The sequence below is a fragment of the Macrotis lagotis genome, chromosome 4 (genome assembly GCF_037893015.1).
Source record: "Macrotis lagotis isolate mMagLag1 chromosome 4, bilby.v1.9.chrom.fasta, whole genome shotgun sequence".
Taxonomy (NCBI): Eukaryota; Metazoa; Chordata; class Mammalia; order Peramelemorphia; family Peramelidae; genus Macrotis; species Macrotis lagotis.
The window spans coordinates 61376045-61398931 of NC_133661.1; the positions used below are offsets into that span (position 1 = coordinate 61376045).

Below are 22887 nucleotides of genomic sequence, written 5' to 3' on the forward strand. Positions count from 1 at the left end.
AGACTCTGGCAGACGGAGAATCCCAAGAAACAGAGATCTAAAAAGCCTTCAGAGTCGGTGGCGTGAGGGAAGGAGGCCAGAGTAAATATGCCAGACTCTCCCTGTTCTGTCTGATTTCCCTTCCTACCTCATCTTCCTTGTTACCCAGTCATCTTGTGCCGTCCCCCCCTCACCCCAACCCTTTTACACACTCCCCCACCCCAACCATCCAATAATCCTGGAACTATTTACATGCCTAATTCTAAAGTTTTTGCTGTTCTAGGAATCTCTCCTTGGTTCCCCCCCCCCCCTTCTTCTTTTGCAATCTCCAAGAAACTTGATCTGCCAGATGGGTGGGAGAGATTATTGTTTTGTGTCTGACATCTGGATTTCATTAGCAGCCTCAAGCATGCTGAATCAGGAATGGTTGCTTCCCGCGGGACAAGAGGGACTTTAAACCTTTGGAGTGGCCTAGGACCTTCTTCTGAAAGTCTCCTCCCAGCCCCCACCCCACCCTAGCCCAACACACATCCATGCACATGCTCACACATACAGATGTGTGCTACAGGTGTGGGAGTGGACGGGTTATGCTTCCAAATCCCAATGGATACCTCCCTGGAAAGAGTAAACAAACTCAGAGAGATGGCTGGCCAAGGAGGGGGCAGGCGGGACTGCTGGGCCAGAGACTCCCCTCCCCCTTCCTCGCTCAGGGAGTTTGGGCATCCAGCCATTTGGCCGCTAGCCCCGCCTGCCTGAAGACTTGGCTGGGGATGGGGGAGAGGGTGGAGGGAGAACACTGGCAGAGGGATGTGGGGTCTGGGTAAGAGTTGCTGACACCCCCACCTTTGAACCCCAATACTGGGCCTTGGATTCTAAGAGGAACAAAATAACAAGGTAGGAATTAAGGAAGTGGTTGAGGGAAAAGCCTCTGGTTGAGGATAAAGAGACCCCAGTTGTAGGCCAGGCTCTTGTCACTAATTCATTGTATGATCCTGGTTGTCATTTAACTTTGCTGAGCTTCAGTGTCCTCAAATTAATAATACTTTGAATTGTCCTGACTACCTTAACAGTGACCTGCCCAAGGTCATATAGTAGCAGCCTAACAAAAAGAACCCTGTTCTCTAGACCAAGTTGCCTCTTTCTTTCTAAAAAATGGAACACCAGTGTTGCAGAGCTTGTTTCCAGGTCACAGAAACCTTTAAAGGAGAGAACTACAATTTACCCAGAGAGAGAGACAACTCTTATACTCAGTTTCCCATCCTTTCCTATCTACACTAAGGCCCCTGAGACAGAACCATATAGACCCACAAATCCAAGGGCACAGTGCCTGGTGAGTCGTCTGATGTACGGTGCAGCAAAGGACACAGCAGGATCCTGAGACCGAAGGGCAGGGAGGAAACACTGCAGCCCCGATCCCTCACCCCCCTGGTGTACACTCAAACAAATATTTTCATATTGGGATGTCTCCTCCATTCCAGAGAATTCTTGCTCTGAAACCATTCTTCTTACCACATAGGCCCCGTTCCCTCCTCCTCCTCCTCCTCCCAGAATCATGAGTACAGCAATGTGGACTGGGATTTTAAGGGATTTCCCACCCTCATGATAAGCTTTTTTTTTTCATCTTTTGAAAAGGACAGCCTCTTCCATAGGCATAGTGACCATCTTTGCTGATACAAAATTCAGACACCTTGGCCAGAGAAAGGATTATTTTTTTTTAGGTATATCATGAAATCTGGGGACTTGCTTAAGTTTTTATCTTAGTGTGCCCAAGTGTTTGTAGCTTGAAATCATTCTGCTAGGCATCATCCCTATCCTACTGTTCGTCAAATATACGGTACATTCCTAGCTACAGGTGGAACATGAAATGGCGGAGAATTCCATGTGTCTTCTTGAATGATCCCAATGCTTCTTCAGTCTGTCATCAACTACCTGCTATGGCCTCTAAGTTTTTAGTGTAATGTTTACTGACTCCATTCAGGTCCTGGGTCCTAAAGAATGGGGGTTCACAGGATATTGCCACAACTTCTGGGGACAACTAGACCAGAAGAGCTGAAATAAGTCCAGAAGACATGGTCAGTATATCCATAAGGGAAATGTTGAGAATTCAGGGACAATAGCTGTAGTGTCCAATTGAGCTGTCTCTGCCAAGGGCTGATGCTGCTGTGTACTCATCTCCTCAAACCACTCTCCAAGGGCCCTTCAGTCTGCCTAGCTTTAGTTTTCTTTCCTATGTATATCCATGGTGCTTGTGATGCCCACTTGCCCTTCTCTCTGTTTCTCTGTCTTTCTCTCTCTCCCCCACTGTCTCTTGTCTCTCTCTTTTTCTCTCTCCCTCTTCATATTTTTGTCTCAGTCTTTCTCCATCTGTGCTTCTCCCTCTCCCCTCTTTGTATTTTTGCCTGTTGTTGTCTTTGTCTTTCTCCCCCCCTCTCTGTATTTCTCTCTCTCTCTGTCTGTCTCTCTCTCTGTCTGTCTCTCTCTCTCTCCACTCTCTGTATTTTTGTCTCTGTCTGTCTGTGTCTGTCACACACACACACACACACACACATACACACACACACACACCTATTTGATGTCAAAGATCCTCACACTCATATACACAAACACACACTCATAGCTCTGGTATTCTGTGAGGACAGCTTGTTCAGAGCAAAATGCTCCAGTTGTGGTTACCAAGGCCCCTTGCTCCCTCTGTATACTGAAGCTGTCTAAGTTAGAGGCTGGCTAGCCAAGCATTAGGAAGAGCCAGCTGTTCACAGGTTGAGCAAGATTCCAAAATGCAGATGTCGGGGGAAGGAGCCTTTGATATCTCAGACTACCAGGCAGCTGACATTTGAAATGAGATTATAAAACCAACCCACCCCCATAATCCTGCTGTACCCCCAGACAGTTGCCACCCTGAAATGCAAAAGGGAACAGAACAACTGTGTAAAAATAGAGGCAGCTGCTCTTTGCAAGATCCACACAGGCAAATCTTCTTCTCCTGTGATATAGTAAATTCATTCAGGAATCTGAAGAGCGTGCATCACAGGTGGGTCCAGTCTGCATCACCCTAGGGGACCCCTACACACACACACACACACACACACACACACACACACACACACACACTCCACACTAGCAATTAGGACCCTAAGAAGCACCCCAAGCTGAGACCTGGTTCAACATCTGAGTATTTGCATTTCCTCACTCCCTCAGTGTGCTGCCTCTGTCCACTGTGAGTTTCAGTAACTCCAATGAGTTTTTTAAGTGCATGGGTCTTCATATAGCTTCCAGTCAAAGTCCAAATTCTGGCCATTACTGGTATGGGCCAAGCAGTCTATTCATTCTTTGGAAGAAATCCAGTGAGGCTTTGGTTATTCACCAGACTTGGAGTGGTCTCCTCCACACAAAAAGGAACCTCAGCCAGTGGAATAATGGAAATCTTGCAAATTCTGGCCTCTTCTTTAGAGGTTTCACTTTAGCCAGATCTGACTGGCCCCTGCTTACATTAGCTAAAATTTAGCCAAATCCATCTTTACATTGCATTGTGCCCAGTCAGCAGTACAGTTCCTTGGAAGACTATAAAGCTTTGTCTTTAGTACACTCCTACCCCAACTTTCAATGCCCTCTTCCACCCACCTTGGCACCTCATACCCTTTGGTTTCTTGGGATCATCTGTCTGCCCCAATAGCAAGTGTTCAATGCTCTGGAACCCCACTGCCCTAGCTTCTTTTCTGTCACAAAGCTGGAAAGTCAATAACCTAATTCACAGTAATGTATTAATGTCTGATATAGCATAACCAGGGAAATTTGTATTTTTCATGAGAATCCTCTAATAATATAATGCTCTATAATCAGAAGAGGCTCAATAATTATTTGAAGTTGTGAAGGGGGGAGGGGGAGAGAGTATCTTCAGGCACCATGACTTGGGAAGGGAGACTCTAACAACTGTTAACAATTGTTTGTTGAATGAAAATATTTAAGTGTGCCAAGGGTAAGTGTTGAGAGGAAATACAAAAGTTTAAATAAGATATTTTCCTTGCCCTTCTATACAAATAACTATAATACAATATAAAACATGATGACTGCAAAGAGGAGAGCCAAAGCACTCTCAGTTCTGAGAAGGAAGCTATCACTTCTGATTGGGATATCAGTGAAGGTTTTAGGAAGCAGGAGGCATGGGACCTGGACTTGATCTCAATAAATAAAGAGGAAGGCCCAGAGAGCACACTGCCTAAAGATTTGAAAAGATTTGGTTTCATTAAGGAGGATGTGGGTTCAGGTCTTGCCTTTGACCCATCCTGATTGTGAGATCTTGGACAAGTCACTTGGCCAAGTTGCCCCAGGGAACTCTCTAAAGACAGTGAGTTGCAAAGCAAATACTGATCTGCATTGTGAAGAGTTAGTTTCCTCACTGGGAGTTCCTTCCTTGGAGTGAGCCTTTCAGAATTGTTTTGGGATCAAATGTATGTACCTCCCTTTGCAAATCTTAAAAGTACTATTTAAATGAAAGTTATTCCTATGATATTACATATCTGTTCCCACAAAAAAAAAAAAGAAAAGAAAAGTAGACAACTAAAGGGAAGAAATAATATTCCAGGTTTAGGGTCCATTGGTCACAAAACCAGCTTAAGACATCAACAAAGTACAACAAATAGTAGCAAACAGGAAACTAGAAAAGGATTTTGAGCAGGTCTGTGAATGAGGAAGAGGGATCTAATATGATGAATAGATTGGAGTGGGAGAGACTAGAGGTAGGGAGATCAAGAAAATGCTCTAGAATGTAGAGATACCAAGTAGGTCACTGTCTATCCCACCTACACAAAAGATTAAGGACGTTGTTCCAGCTGGGGATGCCCAGGTCTCAGCTAGAACCCATCTATTCTCACTACCATCTCAGTTAGGTATAACTTGGAGATATTAAGTTGTAGACTGAGGAGTCCACACCACCCACTAAACTACAGGACTTCTGAAGCAGGGATGAAAATTCTGTATTATCACTCTCTTTCTCTTCTGCTGCATCAGTATCAGAAGGAATATGGCTAATAATTCGTTAGTGTTCCTGCCTCCTTCTTCACACTGACTGGTTCAGCTGTCTGCCAACATCAGGACCGCCAGTCATGACATAATAAGCAAATAAAAAACCCATTGCAAACCACCTTGGTGCTGAGGGGTAGCAGAACCAGGCAATCACATCTTTGGTGAACAGGAAGGAGGTGAGGTGGTGTTGCCATTCTGAAAACATACCTGTCAAAAAACCTGGGTTGTAATTCTGGTTGTACTGATATCTTACTGTGTGACCTTGGACAGGTCAGTCCTCTTAGGATCATTTTCTTCATCTGGAAAGTGAAATAGTGGAACTAGATGACACCTAAGTTCTTTTTCAGCCTAATACTCTGTGAGTCTGATTCTGTCTTAGCTCACATTGATTCCCCCTCATCTCTGAAGAATATTGAAGGTGATAGGTATGTAGTGTAATTTCTATTAGTTCTGTCCTGTCTTGTAATGTTCAGTAATTATTTTGGATATCTAGGACTTATCTTCTCTAATAGACTGCCAGTTCCTTAAAGAAGGGAGCTATGTCTTTTGTTTCTATATTCCCCTAAAGTGTTTAGCAAAAAGCTAGGCCTGCCATAGAGTTAATAAAAATCAAATAATACTTGCAGCCCCAGAATCACATGAGAAGTGAGCTTGGAAACCCTCACTAAAAGTTTTGAACAAGATTTATGTTTGTTGAATTGAATTGCTTTAGCTATTCATTTTAATTAATAGCTATTAATTTAAAATATTAATATTAATTCATTGTGTCACTGGTAGTAATAAGTTTGCACCCTCTGAACTATATGGCTTTAATGTAAAGGAGAAGAACTCAGCAGTTGTTGCCATTGATTCCCCCTAACCTAAAAATAGATAATCCACTTGTTGATAACTAGGAATTGATTATTAGAACTTTCTGAATAGATGTTCTTTAGCCACCTCTTCCATCAATGACTTATAGTAACCCCTGGTGAATGAGAACTCTGCTCCTCATCTGCCTCTCACGATGGGTCATGGCCAAGGTCAAAGTCAACCTGTGAACTTGTGAGGGAGAGCAGGGTTTCTAAGTGGGAATGACTCATAGCAGGAGCCAGAGATGAGAGAGATAAGAGGCAAAATCCCCAGATCAACTTTTAGAACCAAGTGATCTTAACTGAGGTGAGTTGGGCAAAAAGTGATAAAATGACCTCTCTCTAGCCAACTCTCAGTTCCAGGATGCAGGATCCTCCTGCAAGTCTACTTAATTTGCAGTTGATGGAAGGAGGTTCCATCTAGTGTGGAACTGAGGATAGGAAGATAATGAATTTAATTTCACAGTACTTCTGAGACTCCCAAGCACCCCCTTGCCTCTATCCCTTTTGTTCCATAATAGAAAGCTGCTTTTCTCTTCCCAGGAAGCCCTCTTTCTTTCCCCTGTTGCATCGGAGGCAAACCTCCCTGGCTTAAAGCCCAGTCCTTTCCCTAGAGGCTAGCCTTCCTGGACTTTGGAGACCCTTTGATTCTCTCAGGATTCCCCAGGAGAAAAGAGGCAGGGAGGTGAGGCAGCTGAGGTAGAAGGGGGAACACCACAAGCAAGCACATCTGGATTCCTGGCAACTGCCCCACATTCCTTCCCTGTGACTGAGAGGAGGCGGGGGCCTTTGTGAGAGTGGTGAGGAGGCTGCAGTGCTTGCCAGCTTCCCCTCCCACCAGGGTCTGGACCCCCTGGCCAGGCCAAATGGAAACCTGAGCCAACAGGAAACCTGGTCATGGATCTTTCAGGAGAAAAGGGGAAAAAAGGAGGCCAAGGAAGGTTTTTGGAAAATGTTTCTCCCATCACCTTCTCCTAAGTTCAGGCAACTTAGAATCACAGTCTTAAGTCTTCCAACTGGGATAAGTTACTAGTAGGGGCCTTTTTCTGGCCTTCCTTCTTGGCTAGGACATTGGGACCAGGAATCCTAGCATTCAAACCTCTAAACTTCCCCACTTCTCCCCAAAGTATTACAGCAGAACACTTGCCAATTCCATCCAATATCAAACTAGAAATGGGACCTGTAATCATCTTTACACCAACTTCTTTCTTAAAAAGAAAGGAAGGAAAGGAAGGAAGGAAGGAAGGAAGAATCAGGGAAAGGAAGGGAAGAAAAAAGGAGGGAAGACAGGGAAGAGACAGATTTTGGAGAAAGTAAAAAGCTTTACTGGACATTCATTTTTATAGGCAAGTAATGTTCAAAGTCAGATGTGTCCTTCTCCACAAAGAATGGTGAACTTTTTCAATGAACTTAGGCAAGAAAAACCAGAGTTCTCATAAGAAGTTGGAAGCCTTAGGCAGGGCACTCAATTATCTCAGATCTTACCTGGGGGCAATCTTTGATGTAGTGCCCCTTGTTGAAACAGAGGTGACAAAGGTAATTGGGGGGTGGCCTCTTGCTGGGCTTTCGGGCCTCCGAGGAGAGAGACAAGTCAGAGAAGTGCTCGGTGAGGGAGCTGAGCCCATCCACGATGTTGTTGAGAGAGCCATAGGGAGATGCACTCTTGTACAGGCTGCTGCTGAGGGCCTGAAGAGAGAGAGGTTCATAGAATTTAGTATTAGAAGGAATCTTAGAGACCATCTAGCCTAACCTACTCACTCTGTAGATAGGGAACTCAGGCTCAGAGAAGGGAAGGAACTAGTCCATGGTCCCATAGCCAATAATTATCAAAGCCAGATGAAATGTGAAAGGTTAAGAATGGACTAGAAAGGGCAGTGAGACTTGGGACCACATCCTCTCCATTTATACTAGCCTCAATACTTTAAATACTGGTTGTGAGACAAAAGACCTAGAGGGCTCCTCAGATGATGATGCACACAAATACACCTAATTTTATTACAGCTCTGACTTTGTTTGTTCCCCGGTCAAACCCATCACTAGAGCCACTAATCCCTATACCCCTTCTTCCTGTGAAACTGAGATGGTAACAGTCCCTTGAAGACAGTTGAGTTGAGGGCCCCCTTTACCCAAGTGATTCATGCTTGGTCCACTGTGAATGATTAGTCAGTATTAATGCAACTGGGACAAAACCTAGTAAAGACACCCTGGTCACATCCTCGAACCCTCTCCTCCCAGAGCTCCCAGCATGGGTGAGTTCAACCTCTGTCCAAATCCCTAGCAAAGCAGTGGCTCCTGCTCTGTCTGGATGAGGGAAACCAGACATCTCCCTTCGGCAGAGCTTCAGAGACAGGCCTGGCCCCCTAGTCTGATGTATACACAGTCTATTTATAGGTATCACCAGCTCAGGGGTTTGTTAGACAAGAATTTGACAGGCAGTAGTGGGATGGACAAAACCATTTAGAGGTGCAGGGACACAATTCAAAGATGACCCACTTTGGAGAATGGCTGCTATCCTCATTTCATCTTAGGAGAGACTGAGGCCTGGAAGGGGTGAGTTCTCTTAGGGTGAGAGTTGAGGATAAGAAAAGGTCAAGGCAGGAAGAGACCTCAGGCTTCCTTAAATCCCAATCCCAACTGACCCACCAATTAATTCTATATAATGGGCATATGGAGAATGGGGCACCACAGTTGACACCCCAAGGAATGTTCTCAGGTCAAGGCTTACTCCCCTATTCTGCCTGCAGACAAGAAGAAGGTGATGATGACAGTTAATCTCTTGGCTCATATGGAGGCTTTGCAAACCCTGGAAAGGGACCTCATCCTTGGATTACTTGGCTGAGAATTTCCTCTCCAGGTCATTTCATTCTGTACTATCCCCACCCCAAAACTGAAGTCCTAAAGCAGCTATTCATTTTATCAAACCACAATACCAAGCTCCTGTGATGGAATATGAGAATCTCTGAGCTACTCAACTGTGGCCTCAAAGGAGTCCTTGGGTGGATGAGGGAACAAATGCTATCACACAACCACCCTTCTATGATTTGGAATTCAATATTAGTCATCTCCAAAGAAATCCAGGCAGCTGACATCTGCCAGATTCACTTTTTTCCTTTTCATTTCACCCAAAACTTTAGAAGTCTTTGAAAAACAACAGAGGACAGAGCACACCAGACTGAGAAACCAAAGACCATGGTTCTACTTCTGCTGCTAAATGACTCTGTGACCTTGAGCAAAGACCTGCTTTCCATTGGTTTCAGTTCCCCCACCATGAAATGGAAATGATCATCTCTGCCATGCCAACCTCACCTCATGAGATGATTAAATGACATAATAGATATGAAAATCCTTTGCACACAAGAAAGCAATGTGAAGTATCATATAAATGACCTGCTGAGGCTTTAAATCTGACTTTTAGTTCTCTAGAATTGGGCTGTGGTTCTGATACCAAAAAGCTGATCCAAACAGAGTTCCTAAATTCTGCCATAAACCATATACTTGTAAATGCAATTTCAGAAATAATAGCATCTCCCTTCCACGACTTTAATTCCCTAAACTTCTTCTCTGACCATTAAGGAACATTGCCATTTCCCTGACCCCCTTTGACCTCTTCCCAAAGCCTTCCATAAAAGGTTGGTGACCTTAGGGGTGGAATAAGCAGTGTTTCCTCTCTCAAAGCTATCCAGAGGCTGCTCAGTTCCTGGAGTGTGTGGGGAGGAGGAGGGGGGAAGGGAGAAGGGGAGAAAGGGAATCGATGGGAGAATTTCTCAGAGCTCAAGGTGAATGGGTGCAAGCTTGCACTTGGACAATTCTCCTGCTATGGTTTTCCCACAGACTCCCTGTGGGGGAAGGGTACCTCCCCCTATTGGACTTCTTGGGAAAAAAAAAAACAAAACAACCCACAATCAAAACTGATGTCTTTGGCAACACTCCCCCCCCCCAAAAACAGCTTTTTTGACCTATCAGAAAAGCCTAAGGAAAGGAGGAAGAACCATGGAAGTTGGAGGTCAAAAAAAAATACATTGGAAAACTAGAAGAAAGCTGATTCATTCTATCCCACTGGCTATTGTTCTCAAAGAAATAGGACTCTCTCTGGAAGATCCAACCATTCACTCTATATCCCAGCTCGCTCTCTCTCTCTCTCTCTCTCTCTCTCTCTCTCTCTCTCTCTCTCTCTCTCTCTCTCCCCCCATCCCCCATCACCAGGCTCTCACCCATTAGACAGGAAACCCACCATAAAGACTGATTTGAACCTAAGCCACTACAAAGGAATCTCAACCAGGAGGAAAAGGTGAGAGGAGAAAGGAATACTCTCACTCACTCAGCCTCCTCCAAAAGTGATGGAGCTGAGACTCCAAAACCAATTTGATTTTTCCTCCAGTAAAAAAAAAAAAAAAAAAAAACAAAAAACCAGAAAGAGAACAAATGATTAACTTGGCTAAAGCTCACAGGGATCAATCTCCCCAGTTCCTGAACTTCAATGCTAAGTGCTACTTCTATCATGTTTAGAATTAATACTGATAACCTTTCTAGTATTGTTCATTAATTTTTTATGAACTACTTTGCCACCTGGACTGTAAGCTCTTGGAGGGAAGGGATTATATTATCTTGGTATCTGCCAATTCACCTATCAAAGGACAAGACAGTAGGATTAACCAAACCTTAATGCTAGACCATCCACTTCTAGAATGCCTGCTCTACTCCTGCTCAAATGCTGTGGGAAGTCTATTGGATCCCACTTCAAGGGCAGCTAAGTGGCAGAGTAGATAGAATGCCAGGTCTAAAGTCAGAAGTCCTGAGTTCAAATCTGACCCCAGTCATTTACTAGCTGTGTGACCCTCAGCAAATCATTTAAACTTTGGTTTATCTCAGCTTCCTCATCTGTAAAATGAGCAAGAGAAGGAAAGAGCAAACCACTCCAGTATCTTTGCCAAGAAAACCCCAAATGGAGTCACAAAGAATCAGAAATGACTGAAAAACAAGTTCATTTTATCTAATCTCCATCAGACCCTTATTGGATCCACTGTGAGCTCCTTTTTTCTCCTATTCCACACCTCAAAATTTTGTAACATCATCCTCTTTGTTCTAATCTCTAAGAAAGAAGTGACTTCTCTCCATGTCAAAGTCAATGGCTCTACTTACACTCTTGATCCAATGGCCTGCAATTTCCTCTAGGAGGATTTTTCTATCTAATTCTTTAAATTTCACTTTCTCCCTATCTACTGGCTTCTTCTCCACTACTTCCAAACATGTTCAGGTCCTTCTCTATTTTTCAAAAGTTTTCACTTCACATTGCCATCCTTTCAAATAATTATTAATTATTAATAGCCTATATTTTTGTTCTTTCACAGCCAAACTCTTAGAAAAAGTAATTATTCCCATAGATCTCATTTATAAGTCATTTTTCAATTTTACTGCCCTCTGGTTTAAATCCTATGTACCAAAAGTTTCTCAAAAGTTACTTAGTTTTATTTTTCGTTAAGGATAAAATTTCTCTCTCATTACATTCAACTTAGATCAATGTATACCACAGAAACAATATAAAGACTAACAGATTACCTTCTGTGGGGGAGGGGGGAGCAAGATTAGGGGGAAAATTGTAAAATTCAAAATAAATAAAATCTTTCTTCAAAAAAAAAGAAAAAAAAAGTCCTAGTAATTACATGTGGTTTCCCAGTAAGTAAACTTTCTAGACCCTGGAGATGAGGCCTAGGCTTTTTGGGTCCTCATAAAAAATCATTGGAGACCATTCTCATTCCAGTTTCCACTCAGAGGAAATAAGAACATCAGAAAGTAATGAAGAAAGGGACTGTCTGTTAGAAACAAGTAGTGATATCCAAAGACAGAGATGACAATAAAGGTAGAAGAAGCAGGCAGAGGCAGAGATGGGGAGATGGACATTGAAAGAGACAGAGAGAGAAGTCAGCCAGAAACAAAGATAGGCAGAGACAACAGAAACAGAGAAATAAGGAAAGGAGACAAGTTGATATAGAAATGTAGGCAGAGACAGGTGGACAACCAGAAGAAAAGAAAGAGACAGTGCCAACAGGGATAAATAGAAGGTACAAACAAAAACAGACGGATTGGAACAATGGGTAATAAGCAGATGTATAAGGGTCAGATAGAAACAGAAGAGAAAGTCAGAGACAGAAACAAGGTCAGAGACAGGAAGAGACAGAGAAAGACTGAAACAAATTTACTCCTTCCAGAGAAGGGCTAAACTCTTGTCCTCAGCTTGGGGGGGGGGGGTTCCTTGGGGAATGGGGTATCTTTTCATCTCTGAAACAACTGCCCCCTTATCCTACAGGGCCGTCTCCACAGGAAACCACTGTTGGGGACAAGGGGAGCTATTCACCCTGCAAATTTCTCTACCCCACAGTGTCTTCTTTCTTTCTGCCTTCAGGAGTCAGGTGGGTCCTACCTAGAGGCAATCCCTTTAGACTGCTAGCCCTCCTCTCACAACCCACCTTCCTGTACAGGAGAGGGCAGCCTGAGGACAGAGCTGGAAAATAGGGTGGGTGCCAATAAATCTAAGGCCATCCAAAGTTCTCAGTGTTGGGGAGACCAGATTCAAGTGGGATCTGGAAGAAAAGCAGCTAGAGAGCACAGAGTTCTTCTGCAGGGAATCTTATGCTCCAATTTCCACAGTCTCAGTCAACTTCAGATAAAGATTGTATTTCCTGTAGGGAAACAAATCCAAATTGGACCTGTGGTTTGAAAATGCTGGGTTGGGTTTTAAAGGAAAAGGGTGGACCCTTTGACAGCCTGTCTGGAAGAAAGAAAGAAAGAAAGAAAGAAAGAGAGAGAGAGAAAGAAAAAAAGAAAGGAAAGAAGGAAGAAAAACAGAAAGACAAAAAAAGAGAAAGGAAGGAAGAAATAAAAAGAGAGAAAAGAGAGGGAGGGAGGGAGGAAGGAAGGAAGGAAGTCATTGACACCTGGCAAATCTATAGATGCTGAACACTCAGGTCAAAGACCAAGTCTGTTGTTGGAGCAGAGGGTCCTGACCCAGGGACCCTTGGGGGCCACTGCACAGCAATTCACTTTAAGACTGCCTAACTCTGCCACAGAAAACAACTGATGATCTCACCTTAAGCATGGGGAAGCCTAGGGAAAGAACTAGGGAGAGTCAGGGAAGGGGAATGGAGATAAGGGGAGGAAGGGGATAAGGAGAAGGCAGAGGGAAGATGTCAGAACAAACTGCTTCATCCCACAGTGTCTCCTTCCCTCCTCTAGCACCACACAGGGTCACTCACTTCCTGCCTTCTCTTTTGTTTAAAGATCCATCTGGTTTCCCCACCTATTTTTAAGCTCTTGGAGGGCAGGGACACTGGTTACCTTCTTTCTATATTCCTGCTGAATGAAAAACAGAAAAAAACCAGAAAGGTTGAATTAAGGTTATATTCCAAAACCAATGAGACTGAAACCTATACTATAGGAAGTGGGGGGTTTCATTACAATTTACTTAAGACTCCTGTATGCGGGGGTGGCTAGGTGGCACAGTGGATAGAGCACCAGCCCTGGAGTCAGGAGTACCTGAGTTCAAATCCAGTCTCAGACACTTAATAATTACCTAGCTGTGTGGCCTTGGGCAAGCCACTTAACCCCATTGCCTTGAAAAAACCTTAAAAAAAAGACTCCTGTATGCCCATCAGAAGGCTATAGGCTAAATGGAAATAAGAGATAGTGTGCCTTCTCACTTATAGCTTATGGTCTTAAGTCCTGTGATTTCATTGATAAAGGGAAATCTTGGTAAGGAGACTACTTCTATGAAAGCATATCAGCACCTGCTCTGCAATTCAGTCATAGGGAGCTGTCTGGGGCATGGGGAAGTTCAGTGACTTGCCTAGGATTCCACAGCTAGCTAGCATGTGTTAAAGATAGGTTTTGATCCTGGGTCTTCCTGGCTAGGAGGCAAGGCTTGCTATCTGCTCTACCCACTGCCTCTCTTATATATATATCTTATATCTTTTTCTTTTAGGTTTTTGCAAGGCAAATGGGGTTAAGTGGCTTGCCCAAGGCCACACAGGTAATTATTAAGTGTCTGAGGTCGGATTTGAACTCAGGTACTCCTGACTTCAGGGCCGGTGCTCTAGCCACTGTGCCACCTAGCTCCCCCCCCCCTCCCCACTGCCTCTCTTCAGTCTTCCTGGGGAGAATGAATCAATCATAGGAAAATGGAGAAAACAATCAGATGGGCTGCCCAGAAAAAAGGAATCTGTCTTATTGACTTTATGAGTATCTTAATGGGAAAAAAAAATACTTAGGATTACCACTCCCTCACTTTTCTCCTGGCCAAGGAAGGTCCTTCCCAGTCTTGGCTAGATCCTGAGTGACTAGTCATGAGTACAAAGTTGTTGGTATCTCTCTTCAGGGAAGTGGTCCTGTTTAGAGAACCTTTCCCACAGAAAAGCAAACTGAAAACTAGAGGATTTTCCTAGCCTTCCTATTAGGCCTAATGTTTTCAAGGGATCTCAATTTCTCTCCTTATTATCATTAGAACTTGACCCTCTTCCTAAAGCCTGGGGCTCCTTGGCAAGAGAAAAATGTGTGGGACAGTGGATGGAGACTAGGTTTAGAAGTCCAGAAACCTAGGGTGCAAGCCCACCTGCCATGATTATGTGACCATAAGCAAATCCCATGATCTCTTGGGCTTCAGTTTCCACATCTATTAAATAGGATTAATAACCCTGCTGTGTCTATTTCACAAGGAGTGTTATAAGGATTAAACTAAATAATATATGGGGGCAGCTAGATGGCATCATAGTACCTTATAGGCCTTAGAGTCAGGCAGATTCATCTTCTGGAGTTCAAATCTGACCTCAGATACTTATTAGTTGTGTAATCTTGGACTAGTCACTTAACTCTGTTTGCCTCAGTTTCCTCATCTATAAAATGAGCTGGAGAAGGGAATGGTAAATATCTTTTCCAAGAAAACCCTAAAAGGAGTCATGAAGAGTCAGATACATCTGAAATAACTGAACAACAAATATATATATATATATATATATATATATATATATATATGATGTAAAATACAAGTATTATCTAAGGGTAAGGTGTGATCTTGATCTGCTGGTTCTCCTCCTTCCAAGTCCTTGAACAAGCAGCCCCCCAGCTCTTTCTCTAGCAGCCCCCTGGCTCTTTCCCACTGTCCCACTCATCTCCTAGTCCAGCTCTCCACCCTCCTGTCTGACTCAGAGAGACCACGAGGTGTGGTCTCTCCTTGGAGTCCAGCATCCAGCCAAGTCCCGCTTCACTCATGAGCTCAGACAAGGTCACTCTGCCTCAGCCAACAAGTGCCCAAAGCCAACATACTTCATGTTAGATTCACCTCCTCAACTTTCCCAAGGGCAGTTTAGAAGGGCTTTTTTACATACTTACTGAATGTTCCTGTCTGGGTCAGTGTCTCTGAGTTTCTCAGGACCTCTCCAGTTCCAACCAAAGGTAATTTCAGGAAGCAACCACTCCTGCCCCAAAGACCACACTCATTTTTGCCTAAAGACCAACAGACATTCATGTTTCCATTTCATATTCCATGTAATCTATCACTGAAGGTAGCAAGATTCCCTACCCATTGTCAGCACTCCTAGGTCCTGCTAGGTTCCCTCAATTTGAAAACAGAAGCAAACCAACCAGTCTCATGGGAATCACACAGACTCAGAATTAGAAATAACCTCAATAACTATCTTGCCCAACTCATACTTGAAAGGAATCCCCACTAACAGATGGCTATCTAGCCTCTTCTTAAAGATCTCCAGTGAAGGACAACTTGCTGCTTCCTAAGGAATCCCACTGTATTTTCAGATAGCTCTAATTGCTGGGAAATTTTCATTACATCAAGCTTAAATTTTTCCTCTTTGCACCTTTCACTCATTTGATCCTGGCTTTGCCCTCTGGGAGGGAGCAGAACCACTTTATCCCTTTCCCATATGACATTCCTTCACACACTTAATCATAATTGCATAACCCTCTTGTGTTTCTTCTGTAGGCTAAACATCCTTGTTTCCTTCAAATAACCCTCAGATGGTATGGTTTCAAGGCTTTTTGTCATGTCTGTTGCCCTCTTCTGAACATTTGCCAGCTTATCAATATTCTCCCTAAATATGATGTCCAGAACTGAACACAATACTCTATTTATGAATATACCTGGGCAGCATGCAAAGAGACTTGCATCTTCTCATTCCTAGAAGCTTGTCTTCCATGTGGCTCAAGATGGCATCAGATTTTTGGCTGCTAACTCATAGAGAGCTTGCCGTCCACTAAAATCCTCAGATTCTTTTTATAGAAACTGCTGCTTCACTCGACTTCCTTCATTTTATACTCGTGAAGCTGGGAGCCCAAATATGAGATTTTACATCTAGCCCCACTGAACTTGATCTTAGTTAATATAGTCCAGTGCTCTTGCCAGGGCCATTCTTTTTGGTTTCTTCAGATCCACTAACCCAATGGTACTTCCCAACAGCCTCCTGACAGATGTTAGGTTTATGGGCACATTCACTGTTCACAGTTCCAAAGGAAACTGGTAGAGTCTGGATAGTTGCTAGATCAAGGGAAGTGACATCAAAGTTTCACTTTTCCCTGCCCTGGGCAGTCTGCATCTGGAATCTGGTATTCATTTCTGGGGACTGCATTTTAAGAAAGACACTGACAAAGTAGAGTGCAGAGAAGGGTAACTTAAGATAGGACTGAAAATCAAGAGGAACATAAAGAAAGGAAGACCAGGGGAAAGGGTATGATAGTCTTTCTGAAGGAATGATATAGAGATAAGACAATAAACATGTTCTTTGTAGTTCTAAAGTATAGAACTAGGCTATATAGGTGAAATGAGGCAGTGAAATAGTGGACATGGAAGTAGCAATTATTGAGTCATTTCAGTTGTGTGTGACTCTCCATGACCCCATTTGGGGTTCTCTTGGCAAAGATCCTGGAATGGTTTGCCATTTCCTTCTCCAACTCATTTAACAGATGAGGGAACTAAGGGAAAGAGGGACTTGTCCAAAGTCTTGAGATTAGTAAATATCTGAGATTAGATTTGAACTCAGGTCCTCCTGATTGTAATTCTGGCACTCTATCCACCCTACTACATAGTTGCCTAGAAACAGCAGGTATGGATTCAAATTCTGGCTCTGCTATTTATTACTTATGTGATCTAGGACAAGTCACAAATTTGGGGGGCCTCAATTTCCTCATCTGTAAAATGAGAGGAATGAACTAGCTTAGTGATGTCAAACTCAAATAGAAATAGTTCTCAATGAAGTGCATTTTTATTTAGAAAACTACATATTAACATTATCTATGTTGAATTGTATTTTCGTTTATTTTGTTAAATGTCCCAATTTCATTTTAATCCAGTTTGGTCTTTTGTCCACTGACTTGACAGCTCTGAACTGGATAACCTTTCTTATCTCTGCAAGTCCTAATTCTTTGATCCTAAGTAAGCAGGAGGCAGATTGGAGAGTAATACATGGAACAACTTTGTGATTAATAGTTAAGCTGAGTCCTGGAATGGATTAGACTGTCTTGGGAGAGAAGACAAACCGCACAACTGGAAGGGTTCAGGCAGAGATTGACTGGCTATTTGGCAAATAGGCTGCAGAGGGGTTCAGGAATACAGGGGACTCAGACAGGACTTGAAAATATCAAAGGATGGACATCTGAGAATCAAAGATTTTCTGGGTTCAAAGTTAGAATGAGGCAGGAACATATATGCAATATGTGTGTGTGCACAAATGGGGGTACATATGCATATAAAACCACTCATTAAAAAATGCAGTGAGAGGATTGTTGCACCTCCTTCTTCTCTCCCTCTCCTCTCTTTCTTCCTCTTCCTGTCTCTCTTTCTCTCTCTCTCTTCCTTTTCCTCTCTCTTCTCTTATTCTCTATCTCTACCTCTCTTTTCTATCTCTCTCTTACACACACACACACACACACACACACACACACACACAATACATAGCCTTGTTTTCTTCCACCTTCTGCATCATCACACATATGCTCCCGATGAAAGCAGGAAGGAAAGTACAGCTGCCCCTGGCACTGAAGCTGAATATTTACAGCCTGGACACTCCACAGCACACACACACCCCCTTCCCCCAGAGAATCCAACATCAAACTTGTCTAAGACAGAATAGGAGAAGAAGCCCAGTAAGAAGAAGTTATTAGATACACCAAAACACCACAGGGCTTTGATGGGGTTCTGAGGGAATGAAGATTAGGAGAGGAAAAGTCAGGTCTCAGGGAATGAAGGCTAATGGCCAACATGTGGCCAAGTCTCCTTCCCCCATCTTGAAGCTCTAGCTTTGTAGCCTTGCCCTGGTGTAAATTTAAATTCCAAGCAAAACTTGGCAGGATAGCCTTTTCTCCAGTTTCTTTATATGGCTTGCCTTCCCTGGGCACCCAGCAGGGTCTCCCTTCTTTTATGGGCCTCTAAAGCCTACAGAACCCCTCCCTCCCTCCCTCCCTCCCATTTAGGAAATACCTTCACCTGAAGTCTGTCAAGTGAAGGAAAGTGCCCTCCCTTCACTAAGCTGACAGTGTCAGCAGCTACAGAGATGTCAAATAGGATAGACTGAGAAAATGGGCCCAGAAGCCTGTGGAGGCTGAGTGTACAAGAGGTAATGGTCATGCTCACATTTAAGTGAGCTTCCCAATCCAGGGGAGCATTTGTGCTCTAAAAGACACTACTCTGGGCCAAAGAACTTTGTGATAATCTTGTTTCCTGTTCCAGACAAATCCAAGTCAACTCTCTCTCTGCCCTCTCTTGGGTGTGGGTGCTAGAGAACTCACAAGGATGTACAAACACACACACACACACATACATACAAACATACATACATACATACACACACATACATACTCCTCTCTCTCTCTCTCTCTCCTCTCTCTCTCTCTCTCTCCTCTCTCTCTCTCTCTCTCTCCTCTTTCTCTCTCTCACCCTGGCCAGGACTCCACTCAAAACCCCTCACATTCCCTCTTTGTCCTGCTGCCATTGAAACCTATGCTGAGGTTCCACAGGAACAATGAGCTTTCTGTGCCCCCCCCACTTCCCTCCTCTCCTCTACCTCAACTTCCAGCCCCAAAATCGAAAAATCAGCTCAAGTCATTGCATTTTGCCATTGTTGCCTCTGCAATCTGGAGGCCGCTCTGAGCTAGGAGTAGTCCTGGCAGAGGGGGCTGGCCTGGTCCTGGCCAGCTTTGGTGGTCAGTATGCAAGTCACATCCTCAGGCACTGCTATGACAACTTGCCAGTCTTTACACATAATAGCAGGCCTCCACGGGCTGCCTCTTTTCCCTGTGGGGTCCCCTCCACCCAAGAACCTCTAGCCCACACGTGCTCGTCTCGTTTCCAACAGCCCCTATTGCTATCCGTGTTTGTAGTCTGTAGGTATTTATTTCTCTCTCGGCCAACTGCTATTTTAGAGCTTTGTTAGGTCACTACCCAGGCCCCGAGCTGAGCAGTGTGTCTGTCACTATCAGAGCTTGGATTCAGAGTGAATTTTAGGGATGGAATGAGGGAGGAAGGTGAGGAAAGCCTATGACAACACCTGTGAAAAAAATCCACACCATAGACAACAGGCAAAAAAAATACCAAAAACAAAAACCCTGGTGCTTTGAAAAAACTGATAAGAAATTGATCTCTTATATTTTCTGAAAATAAACTCTTCTGTCTCCTCTCTCCACTGAACATGGTCTGAACATCCCAATGGAGTGAAAATGAATCCACCCTTAGACACTTTCCAGTTGCTTTACCTAGACACAACCGCTATCTGCCTTGGTTTCCTCAACTGTAAGATGGGGTAATAATACCTACTTTGCTGGGCTGTTATGAGGATCAAATGAAATAATATCTGTATAGTGCTTATCCCTTAGGAGCTGCTTATTCCATTGCCTTTCATATGAGACATGGCAAGAGGGAGGGAGTTAAACTACGTGACTTTTAAGATTCCTTCCCGCTCTAAATCTATGACTCTCTAGTTCTGGGAACGCAGGTCCCTGGATTCAAAGTACAGGATACCTCTCAATAAACTACATCACCTCTGGCCATCACTAGGAATTCTTACCAGGGCAGATCCTACAAGCCACCCACTTCAAAACACTAAGTCACCAGTGACCTCATTAAATCCCCAAAGTTCCAGTCGCATTGGTTTTGCCTCAGTCCATGGAAGACAGAGAAGGCACAGCTCAGGGGAACCCCTGGCCGTAGGAACTCAATTAATTGGAACTTATCCCTTGCCTTCTTGTCAAAGACAAGATCTGGTCCTAGCCCAACCTTCCCAAGTCTGGTCAAATTCTCTATAGTTCAGGGGGGCCCCCCAGTCTCCCCCAATGGTGAGATAAACCACAGCCAAAGGAGACCCTCCCTGATAAATAACATAAACACACACAAAGGCATACACACACACAGAGTGACCCTCCTAGGGGTCATCGGAATGACCAGGACAGATGGGGAAAGTTGACATGATCTCAGCTCACCTCGCCCCAAGGTCAAAAGGTAATGGGTGGGGGAGACGTGTGAGGATGTGGAAAAGGGAGAGAAGAGCAAAGAGAGGGGAGGAGAAAGCGCCTAAGAAGCCCCGGCAAGAACTGCGCTTCAGCCTAGGAGAGCGCAAGTCTCGGTCCTAGCCCCTTTGCCCCCAAGCACGCGCACAGGGCCGGCCGGGGGGCCCACGGCTAGTGTACACGTCCAGCTTGCTCGCTTTTCTCCCCCCAACGGGGGAGGCTCCACCGTGAGCCGCCTTTGTAACCACATCCACGGCACCGTGGACTTTGCCACCCGGCCTGCAGCCCGACTTCCAAGAGGGGGTCCCAGGGAAGCTGGCACACCTCTCTGCGGTCTCCTTCACCGTCCGGCCCAGCTCCCCCCCCCACCCCCCCACTAAAGACCCCCAAGCCCATCCCGGGCCCGGTGGGGCTGCCTGCTCTGTGCTTTTTCTTTCCAGCCTGGGGGAGGGGAAGCTGTGCGCGGGGTCCCCTCGGAGCCCTCAAAAACCACTTCCTACGCGGTCCCGGGCGACCCCCGCGGGGCCGGGGCTGGCGGACGCAGCCCGAGCGGGCCGGCTCCGGGGGGCCCCCTCCCCCGAGGCGGGGGTCGTCGCTGCGGCGGACCCGGGGCCCCCGGGCCGCCTTCTGGCGCCGGCCAAGGCTTTGGCGGGGGCTCGGGCTGGTCCCGCGGCCGCGGAAGGGAAGCGGGGCCGGGCTCCGGCCTGGCCCGGCGCGGGGCCCGCGGAGGCCAGGTCGGGGAGGGCCGGCCCCGGCCCGCGCACCCACCTCTCCGCGCTGCAGCTGCAGGAAGCTGTTGAGATAGCCGGAGTGCAGCGGCGAGCCCAGCTGCTCGGGGCTGCCCTTGCCGAAGCCCAGCTCCGGGTGGGAGGCGCCGGCCGGCTCGGGCCGGAAGGCGTCGAAGGCGCTGGCCTGGTGCGTGTCCTGCAGGGACAGGTAGACCCAGTTGAGCAGCTGCGCCGGCTGGTAGACCGAGGCGGCGCCGGTGTCGATGGCCGACAGCAGGCTCATCTTGCCGCCCGCGGCCCTCCGCGCTGCCCCGCGCCCCGTGCCCCGCTGCGCCGCGCTCAGGGCGGGGCGGGGGGCCCGGCCGCGCGCCTAGCCCTCCAGCGCCCCCGGCGCCGCCGCCGCCGCCTCCCTGCAGCCCGGCCGGCCCGGCAGCGCCGCCGAGCCCGGAGCGGGGAAGAGGCGCCGCGGGCAACTTGGCTCCCCGCCCCCTCGCGCGCTGCGCCCGGCCGCCGATCCGCTAGCCGCCTTATTCTGACCGTCCGACGGCCGGCGGCCCCGCGGCACGGCGCCCGGGGCGGAGCCCGCCGCCCCGCCCCGAGCTGTCCCCCGCCCCGATTGGCCGGCTCCGGGAGCGGCGGGGCCGGGGGCGGGCCGGGGGCGGGGCCGGGGCGGGGGAGCGCGGGGGCGGGGCCCGATCTGCATACGGGTCCGGCCCGGGACCAATCCCAGGCCGCGGGCGCCCTCGGATGCAGACGCGCTCCTGGAAAGAGCTCGGAGCAGCCGACCCGCGTCTTGGCGCTGCGGTTTCTTTTTCTCTTCTCTTTTCTTCGCTTCCTTCCTCTTTTCCTCTCACTCGTTCCTTCCTTCCCTACTTTCCTCCTTCCTCCCTTCCTTCCTCCTCTCTTTCCTTCCTTTCTTCCTTGTTTTCTTCTTTCTTTCCTTCCTTCCTCCCTCCTTTCCTCCCTTCCTTCTTTCCTTCCTTCCCGTCCTTCCCTCTTTTCTTCCTTGCTTCCCATCTTTCCTTCTCATCCTTTCTTCTTTTCTTCCTTCCCATTCTTTTTCTTCCTTCCGTCCCCCTACATTCTTCTCTCCTTTGCTTCTTCCCTTCCTTCCCATCTTCCTTTTTTCTTCCTTCCTATCTTTCTTCTTTCTTTTCTTTTATTTTCTTCCTTACTCTTTTCTCTTTTTCTTTTCCTTTCTTTCCACCTTCCTTCGTTCTTTTCCTTCTTTCTTTCTTTCTTTCTTTCTTTCTTTCTTTCTTTCTTTCTTTCTTTCTTTCTTTCTTCTTTCCTCCCATATTTCTGTCTCTTTTCCCTTCCTTTTCCTCCCTTTTTTAAGGTTTTTGCAAGGCAGTGGGGTTAAGTGACTTACCCAAGGCCACACAGCTAGGTAATTATTAAGTGTCTGAGGTCACATTTGAATTCAGGTACTTCTGACTCCAGGGCTGGTGCTCTAATCCACTGCACCACCTAGCCACCCCCCTTCCCCTTTCCTCCCTTTTTTCTATCTCTCCCTCTCTTTCTTTCTTTCTTTCTTTCTTTCTTTCTTTCTTTCTTTCTTTCTTTCTTTCTTTTTTCTTTCTTTCTTTCTTTCTTTCTTTCTTTCTTTCTTTCTTTCTTTCTTTCTTTCCTCCCATATTTCTGTCTCTTTTCCCTCCCTTTCCCTTTCCTCTCTTTTTTCTATCTCACAGTCCCTGTTTCTCCTTTCCTCTCTCTCTCTCCTTCCCCCTCCCCCATCTCTTATCTATTCATATTTTTCCTTATCAAACTTACTGTCACTTGTGGGTCCCTTTTCTTGCTAATTTCTTCCATCC

At 45.8% G+C, this 22887-nt stretch overlaps 1 protein-coding gene across 1 annotated transcript in view; it reads right to left on the reverse strand.

Annotated features, from left to right (window-relative positions):
* The window catches only part of ZCCHC24 (zinc finger CCHC-type containing 24), a 131233-nt gene extending 109862 nt beyond the window's left edge, over nucleotides 1-21371 (reverse strand). Inside the window, exons 1-2 of the mRNA XM_074232949.1 lie at nucleotides 21114-21371; nucleotides 7335-7535 (exon numbers count right to left, since the gene is read on the reverse strand). Coding sequence (XP_074089050.1) covers nucleotides 7335-7535; nucleotides 21114-21356 — 444 coding nt within the window. The 5' untranslated portion in view covers nucleotides 21357-21371. The remainder of the gene's footprint in view (nucleotides 1-7334; nucleotides 7536-21113) is intronic.
* Nucleotides 21372-22887: the final 1516 nt, after the last annotated feature.